Source organism: Cicer arietinum, chromosome 1, assembly GCF_000331145.2.
Source record: "Cicer arietinum cultivar CDC Frontier isolate Library 1 chromosome 1, Cicar.CDCFrontier_v2.0, whole genome shotgun sequence".
Classification (NCBI taxonomy): Eukaryota; Viridiplantae; Streptophyta; class Magnoliopsida; order Fabales; family Fabaceae; genus Cicer; species Cicer arietinum.
Genome location: NC_021160.2, coordinates 39,779,200 through 39,790,111, shown reverse-complemented (window position 1 = coordinate 39,790,111; position 10,912 = coordinate 39,779,200). Strand labels below are relative to the sequence as shown.

Sequence of the window (10,912 nt, the reverse complement as noted above, 5' to 3'; positions counted from 1 at the left end):
AATGTATATTTCTTTTAATTTAATGTAATTTTATTTTATTGTATTAATAGAATTTTCTTTTTATTATTATTATTGTTTTTTTATTATAATAATTATTAAAAGTTATATAATAATATTAAATTAATTATTTTAATTATTTATAACAATAATTTGTATTTTTTAATGTTATAATTATTTTTAAAATATTTAATAATAATAAATATAATATATCTAATAATAAATAACAAAATTCAACAATAAAAGAATATATAATATTAAAATAAAAGTATTTTTATTTTATTAATAGAATTTTCTTTTTATTATTATTATTGTTTTTTTATTATAATAATTATTAAAAGTTATATAATAATATTAAATTAATTATTTTAATTATTTATAACAATAATTTGTATTTTTTAATGTTATAATTATTTTTAAAATATTTAATAATAATAAATATAATATATCTAATAATAAATAACAAAATTCAACAATAAAAGAATATATAATATTAAAATAAAAGTATTTTTATTTTATTAAATAATAAAATTATTTTTATTTTATTAATAGAATTTTCTTTTTATTATTATTATTTTTATTATTATACTAATTATTAATATACCCATTATTATTATTAAATATAATAAATATATTATTTTATCCACCAAAAAAAAAAAAATTAACAAGTGGGAGGTTGCATCCCCAGGATGCGACCATGTGTTGCAGTTAAAAAATTTCTCTTTCAAGAGGTCGCAGCCCCAGGATGCGACTTGCTTCTGGGGCAAAAAAGTAGGGCAGATTGATATATTCATTTCAAAGTAGGGTATATTGGTATTAAAAAAAAAAAAAAAAAGGATATTATAATAAAAAACCCACGATGAAGGGTCAAAAGATTTGATATAGACTATTCATAGCTATAAACCTATTAAGAATAAAACATGTAGAAGAAAAACATTGCAGTAATGATGACTAACCTATATATATATACAAACAATTCATCAACTATTTTTGCTATTATTTATTGATATTGTTTCATCAACTATTTTTCTTTATTCTTATTTTGATCTTTTTGTATGAAATTCTCGTATATCTTTTATACATATATAGAAAATCTTGTTTAGAGTCAGCCAGCATAACAACAACATTATGGTGTCTTTCAAGGAATTTGTCTTTTACAAGGGATCAAACCGACACCTCTTAATGGGAATTCCTTACCTATCATCTTGACTTTGTAGACTCATACTTTCTATAGGTCAATTACAACAAGAAAATTTAAAAATTTATAAAAGTTATCTATTATTTCTTTGACAAGAAAAAGTCATTTATTATGAAAGGCACAAGGTTCAAATATATATAACTGTAATATTCATGAAATGATCAAGAATTAAATTACTTCCTTAAAAAAAAGAATAAAAATTACTTAAAGTTACATAATATTAATTTCTTAAAGATAAAAGTATATTTTAATCTTAATTATACACAATCTAATGATTAGATTTGTTTATTTCATTCTAAAAAAATAAATGTAGATCATCTTAATCTAAATTAATCTCCCTCAATCTCTATCAATTATTTTTTATATTTTTTAATTTTTTTTTTATTGTATAAAAAATTCATATCTTATAGATTATATATGTAAAATTTTATACAACTTTATAATTATTTAATATACTATCGAAACTCATGAAAATTAACGGTGTTCGATAAAATTGCATAAAACGTTAATTTTGATTTATTTCAATAACGTATTAAATGATTTTAGATTTGTGTAAAATTTTACGTATATAACTTTTATGATATAAATTTTCAATTTAAATCAAAAAAATTAAATTAAATTAAGAAAAATGAAGATAATTGAGAGATTGATGGAGATTTGAATTGAGAGGATCAAAGCTCATAAAAATTAACCAATTATATATCTATTAATACAATTTTTTAAAATACTAACATGTCAACATGATTTACGTGTTTTTGAAAAAGCAATATATGCATGTCACAAATCATTATCATGTTAACTACGTAAAATAATATTAATGTTTATCAATATAAACTTTATGTTTTTTATACTAAATAAAAAATTGATGTTAATTAGTACAAATTGCTTTATTGATATATATTGCCAATTACTAATACTTCCAAACATTTGATCTCAATCATGTAGATATATATACTGGTAGATCAAGGAGAGGCGAGCTTAAAAATAATTGGGAAGACCAAAACAAATTAAATAATCCATGAATATAAAAAAGTATTTATATATAAAACTGTGATAATTTATTTATTAGTTCATCAACAAACAAAAATATTTGAAATTAGTCCATGCAGTGATTAGTACGTAGTTTAAAGTTTTTATTACGAAACTTTAATTTATATTTTATTCAAAAAATATATATAAATTACAAAATTCATTTTCCAAGTATTAAATTTGTTGGCGTTTTACTTGCCAATGAAAATAAAATTCAAAGAAGGAATGAATGAAATTGAATAATGTGCGTTATTATTTATTGAGATGAGTATGCTATTTATACATAGCCTCTATTACATTGTTTCTAACCAACTTCTTCTTAACTAACTAAGTAGTTAGTTAGTTAGTTGATTACATACAATCAAACTAACTTGAATTACACAAAACTGAATATGGAGAACGTTCTCCGTTTTCAGTCACAAAACCAAGAACGTTCTTGGTTTCCAACACTTTCCCTTAATTCAAGTTTCTAAGTGATTTTACACTTAGCAATCTTCTTAACTCTTCAAATCTACTTGTTCTCAAGGCATTGGTCATTATATCAGCCAGCTGAACTTCAGTTTGACGATAAATGAGCTTTAATTTGCTTCTTCCAACTTGATCTCTTAAGAAGTGAAACCTTGTCTCAATGTGTTTGCTTCTTCCATGAGACATAGGGTTCTTTGCCAGATTTATTGCTGAAATGTTGTCAATCAGCAAAGGAATTGGCCGGTAAATTTCAATATTAAGCTCTGTTATTAATGATTTCAACCACAATGTTTGGCAGACTACATAGTTGTCAGCAATGTACTCAGCTTCACATGATGATAGTGTTATCACGGGCTGCTTCTTTGAGCTCTATGCTATTGGTGATTTCATGAATTTGAACACATATCCTGAAGTGTTCCTTCTGTCATTCTTGTCTCCACACCAATCTGAATCTGAATATCCCACTAAGTCTTCATTTTCATGTTTCAAATTTGTTGCAAACATAATGCCATGTCCAATTTTGCTTTGGACATATCTCATGATTCTCTTCACTGCTAGCCAATGAGAGAGCTTAGGTCTCTCCATGAATCTGCTTACCACTCCCAAACTATAGGAGATGTCAGACCTTGTATTGCACAAGTATCTTAGGGAACCAACAGTTTGTTTGAATAAGGTTGAATCAGTCAGCTCCTCTTTCATTTCTATTTCCAGCTTTGCATTGATCTCCATTGGAATGACTGCAGGGTTGCAATCAGCCATGTTGAACCTTCTCAAGATTTCTCTAGCATACTATTTCTGATGCATTAGTAGACTTTCTTTAGTGTCAACAAACTCCATGCCCAGAAAGTAGCTCAATTTGCCCAAGTCTCTCATTTCGAACTCATCCTTCATGATTTCTTTGAATTCTATAATTATCTTGTTGCTGCTACCAGTCATCAATAAGTCAACATATAAACACAACATGATCATTGCAGATTCTCCATTCAGTGTGGAATGCTTCACATAAACTCCATATTCCACTATGCATTTGATGAATCCAATGCCAATTAGAAATGAATCAATTCTTTTGTTCCAAGCTCTTGGTGCTTGCTTCAAACCATATAGAGCTTTTCTCAATCTGAGTACTTTATCCTCCTTTCCCTTAATCACAAAGCTTGATGGTTGAGAGATATGCACCTCTTCTTCCAGCCATCCATTCAGAAATGCAGATTTCACATCAAGCTGACACATCAGCTAGCCCCTAGCACATGTCAGTGCTATCACAAGCCTGATTATCTCAATTCTGACAACTGGAGTAAACACTTCAAATTTGTCAAGTACCATATTTGATTTTTCTCAATTGCATCGATCTCTTCTACCATTGCTTTCTTCTAGGGACCTTTCTTCAATGCCTCTTCAACATTTAAAGGTTTTGCATCAGAAAATAAAGAAAAATGTACTAAATATCCACTGTTGTCAACTTCATTGTCATTGTACACTTCAAATTCTTGTAAATGAGTTGGTGGTTTTCTTGTTCTTTGAGATCTGCTTGATTCAATTCTTTCTTCATCTCTATTTCCACTGACATGCTGCTCACTCTGTACTTGCAAAGGAATATGTGATGGTTGGTTTGTGCTGTTGGTTGCTTGCTCCCAGTCCCAGTGTTGGCTGCTGGTAATTTGCTTCTATTTCCAGTTCCAGCTCTCATGTTCAACAATCTTGACATCCTTACTGACCACCATCTTGCCTCTGATAGGATCATACAGTTTGTAGGCACTTTTTGGATGATATCCTACCAAGATTATTGCTTCACTTTTGTCCTGCAACTTTCTTCTCTTCTGGTCTGGTACATGTTTAAAACATAGAGCACCAAATATTCTTAAATGCCCCCACTGCTTGCTTTCTTCCACTCCAGATCTCTTCTAGTATCTTCTCCTTTTTCTTTGTTGGACATTTATTTAGAATATAGACATCAGTTGATGCAGCTTCTCCCCCAGAACTTATGTGGCAATCCATTCTCTTTTATCATGCTTCTAGTCATGTCTAGAATGGTTCTATTTTTCCTTTCAGGTAGGCCATTGTGTTGAGGTGTGTAGGTTGTTGTTACCTTATGTTCAATTCCATTCTTGACGCAAAAATCCTTGAATTCATGGGAAATATATTCTCATCCTCCATCTATCCTTAACACCTTGATGGATTCTCCACTTTGTCTCCATTTTAATCTTGAAATTTTTGAATGTCTCCAATACTTCATCTTTGGTTTTAATCAAATAAATCCACAACATTCTACTAAATTCATCAATAAAAGTTATAAAATACTTATTACCCCTTAATGATGACACTTCAAATGGTCCACATATGTCACTATGAATCACTCCAAGAACGTTCTTCGCCCTTGCTTGCACTTTGTGATTGAAAGGAATTTCTTGGTTGTTTACCTGCTATACATACTTCACACACATACTGAAGGACATCAATCATAGGAATTCCACTCACCATCTTCTTGACTCATAGCTGTTGTAAGCTTCTGAAGTTAAGATGACCAAATCTTGAATGCCACAACCAGTTTTCATCAATTGAACTTGCTGCCTTCAAACATTGAATATCAGCAGCTTGTATGTTGATGACAAAGGTTCTGTTCTTTGAAAGAGGAGCCTTGAGTATCATCTTCTTCTGCCTATCATACATTTCTAAGGCATCGTTCTTCATGATCACCTGAAACCCCTTTTGAATCAGCTGACCAATGATCATCAAATTGCTTTTCATTCTTGGCACATACAGTACATTCTCAATCACTACTGTCTTCCCATTTCTTCTCTTAATTACCATGTTACCAGTTCCCTCAGCTTCCAAGGTTCTATCATCACCAAACCTTATTTTACTCCTTCTTGATTTATCAATGTTTACCAACCATTCTTTATGATTTGTCATGTGATTGGAACAACCAGTATCAAGGAACTATACCTGGGATGGAGAATGTTCTTCATTTATGGTAGCCATTAACAAAACTGTATCTGAAAATGGAGAATGTTCTCCATTTGTGGCTGAAAACGGAGAACGTTCTTTGTTTGTGGTAGCCAACAACAAGACTGTATCTGACTTTGATGAAGAACATTCTTGAGCAACACATGCTTCATTTAATCTCTCTTCTTCTGTTTCTCTCCTTTGCTAGCCCAACATTCATCATCAAAATGTTCAAACTTCTCACAGTTGTAAAATTGCACCTTCTTCTTGTCAAAGTTCCTGGATTTTCCTTTTGATTTTCCACTCGAATTTCCTCCTTTTGATGAAGATTCAGACTTATCTTCAGGTTTCTTGAATTTATTCTTCCTCCATTTTTTTTTTCTGATCTCCTCTCTTGTTGGCATATGCTACCAATGCCTGATTCCCGGAATTACACCCACTTCTTTCATCCATTCTCAATTCTCTTGCTTCTAGAGTTCTCTGTAACTCTTCAAGACTCAATGCAGAAATGTCTTTAGATTCTTTAGTCGCACACACAATATAATCGAACCTGGGATGCAATGATCTCAAGATCTTTTCACACAATTTCTGTTCAGGCAACTTCTCACCACAACTAACCATATGATTTGTGATGCTCCTCAATCTTGAAATCAAATATGAAACCTTCTATTGTTCCTCCATTTGCAATAATTCGAACTGTTTATGCAAGGTCTACAATTTCACTTTCTTGACTTTGGTTCCACCAGAATAACACTTCTCCAAAATGTTCCACGTTTCTTTTGCACTTCTTGCATCATAAATTTTGTCAAAGTTAGTCGTGTCAAGGTATTGATGAAGAATGAAGATGGCCTTGGAATCTTTCTTCTTATTTTCTTTGAATCTTGATCTTTGTTCCTCTGTTAGAATCTTTGGTCGTGTCAAGGTATTGATTGTTTGCACTTGAACCCATCCTCACTACACTCGTGTTTGATCCTCACACTTCACTCGTGTTTATCCTCACACTTCACTCATGTTTTTCAATGGGATCGAAACATCGCTCTGGATACCACTTGTTGGCATTTTACTTGCAAATGAAAATAAAACTCAAAAAGAAGGAATGAATGAAATTGAATAGTGTGTGTTATTGTTTATTGAGATGAGTATGCTATTTATACATAGCCTCTATTACATTGTTTCTAACTAACTTCTTCTTAACTAACTAACTAACTAACTAACTAAGTGGTTAGTTAATTAGTTAGTTAGTTGATTACATACAATCAAACTAACTTGAATTAACAAAACTGAATACGGAGAATGTTCTCCGTTTTCAGTCACAAAACCAAGAACGTTCTTGGTTTCTAACAAAATTGGAGGGATATGCCAAATTTGAATCCATAATTTATCGTATCTATCCCTACAACTTACATCAAAACTATATTTAAGGAACAACATACAACAACAACAATAAAACTCAATTTTAAAAAATATTTTTAGGTTAGGTTTATTTCCTTTTTTGTTCTTTTTAAAATTTTTAACTTTAAAAAATAATTTTATCTTCAATATATATATTTTTACCTTATAAAAGAAATAATAATAAAAAATCATTTACAATTCTATTCTAAGTTCAAACTCAAAACATAATATTAAACCTCATTATATCAGTATTGCATGAGATATGTTTATGAGATTTTGATCTCCAATATTTATTTGCCTTGCTTTATTATAATTTAAAGCCGTGTTGATTTTCGCTAGCGAGTTAATATCATAAATTTTGGATATTTCAAAGGAGACAAATAGGGATAAGGAATCTAACAGAAGTATTCACAAGAAGAAAAAAAGAACACACCAGGAGATGGAAAACAAAGAAAAAAATGCATATACATTTCAAATTTCAATTTTTTTTTTTATATTAAACTGTTTGACAAAAAAAAAAGAATTGATTTATTAATATATTAAATTTGTTTGTTTCAGCATCTTTAAAAATTATTTTGATATTATTCTATTATTTTGTTATATTTTTTTTTACAAAGAATTTTAAAAATAAAAGTTCAAATTAAAAACTAATTTATATAATTTATTATAAAATATTATTTTAAACATTTTATCTATTTGTTACAATTTTTTAAGATAATACAATTTTAAAAGACTAAAATAAAAATGTATTTTGAGAAATTCTTTATAAAAATTATTTTTGAAAATCACCTTTTAAAAAAAATATAACTCCTGTCATATTAAAATCTCTAATAATAAATATTCAAATTATTAAATATCAAAATTACTTTTTAATAAATAATAAATAAAGCTAAAATAACTTCTTCTACTATATTTAAATAATATTTTATAAAAATCAAAGAAATATATGATGAAAATTATTTTTTAAAATCTAAAACAAATGGATAATTGTGTTGTTGATATCTTATATATAAGTTTACGTGGCATTGTCAAATTCAGTGTTTGGCATTTGGCTTAAGGGTTAAGGCTTCTCAGCTTAATCCTTGGGGAATTCGCGTGGACTGTCCAACACTTTCTAATATTCTAATAATAAAAAACAAAACAAAATAGAGAGATTCAATCGAATTTCTTCACATATTTTTTAATTATTTAAAATATGGTGGTTATAAAGGAGCAGAGCATGAATTGCCACGTTTTGGACTTCAACATGGAGTGCACGTGTACAATTTCTTTGACACCAAAATAATTATGCATAATCATAAGACGTAACTACAATTTTATTTCTCTAATTGTTACGTGTTTTAAAAATTCATCACTCAATTCAATTTTTTTTTAAATTTTAGCTTCTTCTATAGATTTTTGGATTAAAAATAATTATATAATATGTTTGAAATAATGTGATATACAATACTATATTTTAAAATTATTAATATTTATATTATTTTAAGAAAATTCTATAAAAATTTTATTTTCAATTTTAAAATAAATAATTAATTCATCAAAATAATTTAACATCATCAAAATTGAATATCACATTAATATTTTTGGATCTAAGAATTTGAAGAAACTAAACCTGAGGATTTTAAAATTGAGGGATAATTTCAAGAATATAAAAAAATATAAGATCAAAACTACAATTAAATTTAATAAAAAAAAACTCCATCAAAAATAAAAAATAAAAAAAATAATAAAGAAAAATTAATGTTACTAATATTAATCTAATACCAGTTAAATTAATATTTTCAACATTATTTTTGTTTATATTTTATTTTAAATTATAATATTAAATTTATATATTATATCTAACTCATTTTTTCAAAATCAACTTTTAAAATAAAAAATATTTTTCTTTATAAATTATATATTAGTGTAAGTGGCCCATGCCGTGGGTCAATTTTCATTCATAAAAATTTATATAATTTTGGATAAGGTTGTCCATTTCTATGTTTATTTATTTCATTATTGTTTTAATGATTATTATATTTTGAAGCAAACAAATTATTTATTTATTTGATAATAATAGTTGTTATGAAGGGACAGATCTACTAAACACAAACAAATAATACTAAACACAAATAAAGTAAACTTCACAGATCTACATTAAATCCATGTGTTATTTCCATTAAAATTTAGAAACGGTGATTTTTATTCTCTTTAAAATTTGTAAAATATTTGTGACGTCGCACGTGTTGCACACAGTTAAGCATGTGTATTAGGTCAAACTATGATTAACAAAAATAAAAATATATATGTACTATGAATTTGTTGTGTGAATAAAGGTAAAAAATTGATGAACGACATGTTTTCCCCATTTATAATTTATTAATAAGTTATCATTAATGACCTATAAATCATAATTACTGATATCGATATTGATATTGATATTGTTAGATAAGATGTCTTGAATTTGAATCCAAAACTTTGTAATTACGTACGAGTTTATTTATCATTTCATCTTTAAAAAAACTAAGTTATAATTATTATTTTAGAACTTTCTTTATGCCTAATATATTAAATAGAACAATAATTTATTGTCCAAATACACATTTGTTCTATATATAATTTAAAAGTAAATTAGAATTTGTGTTAATAACATTGAAATCTTTCAAATTTTTAATTAAAATTTTTATTTTATGCATTATCTCGTATGTAATTTTTAATTTTTGTATTATATGTTGATTATTATGACCTCGTTATTACAGAATATGTCAGTCTTTAACAAATTAAAACAATATAGAAAACCGAATACGTCTAGCATACAATTAAGATCGAACATACAATCATACGATGCAAGATTTATTCAGATTTGTACACAGCGGAAATATAATACAACATACAGGATTAACAATTAAAAGTAAAAAGGATAAGGGATAGAATGCACCAAGGTTTATCCGGGTTCAGCTGTCAATACGACAACCTACATCCAGTCCTGACAATCCAACTGGATTTCAACTTTTTCTTCAATAGAAAGAAATGAGACTTGTTTACAGATTGTCCAGTTTCCTCGAAACCTATCTATCTAACTCAAACTCTTTCCTATTGCTTAACCCCTTGATCCTTGCAGTCACTCGGCAGACTCACACAAGATCAAGTCCAGCTCCTTCTTGATGATCTTTACATCAACGAAGATCGCCACCAGTTTTCATACTGGATTTTTCACAGATGTTTCTTTATACAAAACTTTGTTACAAAAAGATATAAAAGAAGTATAGATTTTGTCTTCAATCTTGATCAATGTATCTCACACAATAATCTGGTTGTTCATTTGAGTGTTTGTGAGATCATTGTCTTTTCTCTCAAGAATTCTTTTACAGCTCTCTTATTGATTATGAATAATCTTTTGGTCTTGATCTGAAAAAGCAATATCAGAATGTTATCAAAAAGGTTCTTAAGAGTTCTTCAGTGTTCTGAAGTATATTCATGTGTTATCAAGTGTTAATGAGAGAATGATTGAAAACTGTTTATATAGTTTCTGAAAAACAACTGATAAATCGATTTACCAATCGATTCATTAAAGTGATAAAACAGGCTCAATCGATTTCCCAATCGATTATCGCAGATCTTGTTTTTCTTGAATCTTGAAACTACATAAACTAATCGATTTCCCAATCGATTCTTTTAATACACTTTTCAGAAAATTATGTGCAGACTTATATGAATCGATTGCATAATCGATGTTAGATGTTTTGTTCCAATAATAAAATCAAACCAATCGATTACTTAGTCGATTCACTAAGTCACATAATCGATTCACAAATACACATAATCGATTTGGCCACAAACTAAGAGTTCCCTGTGATTTCAAATATTTGTTTCAATCGATTTGCCAATCGATTGTGTTTAAAA

The 10,912-nt window shown here is 27.9% G+C and overlaps 2 protein-coding genes across 2 annotated transcripts; both read right to left on the bottom strand.

The window, feature by feature from the left end:
- Nucleotides 1-3,061: 3,061 nt before the first annotated feature.
- Nucleotides 3,062-3,451, bottom strand: LOC140918927 (secreted RxLR effector protein 161-like). The gene has a single exon (XM_073363956.1). It carries the CDS (start codon nt 3,449-3,451, stop codon nt 3,062-3,064), a length of 390 nt encoding a protein of 129 aa, XP_073220057.1.
- Nucleotides 3,452-5,179: 1,728 nt separating this feature from the next.
- Nucleotides 5,180-5,602, bottom strand: LOC140918926 (uncharacterized). Its single transcript, XM_073363955.1, has one exon. The coding sequence runs from the start codon at nt 5,600-5,602 to the stop codon at nt 5,180-5,182; it is 423 nt and encodes a 140-aa protein (XP_073220056.1).
- Between the last annotated feature and the right edge of the window lie 5,310 nt (nt 5,603-10,912).

What these genes read in the sequence shown, in the direction of transcription:
- LOC140918927 (XM_073363956.1), bottom strand. Translation starts at nt 3,451, where the DNA reads ATGGCTGATTGCAACCCTGCAGTCATTCCAATGGAGATCAATGCAAAG.
- LOC140918926 (XM_073363955.1), bottom strand. Translation starts at nt 5,602, where the DNA reads ATGACAAATCATAAAGAATGGTTGGTAAACATTGATAAATCAAGAAGG.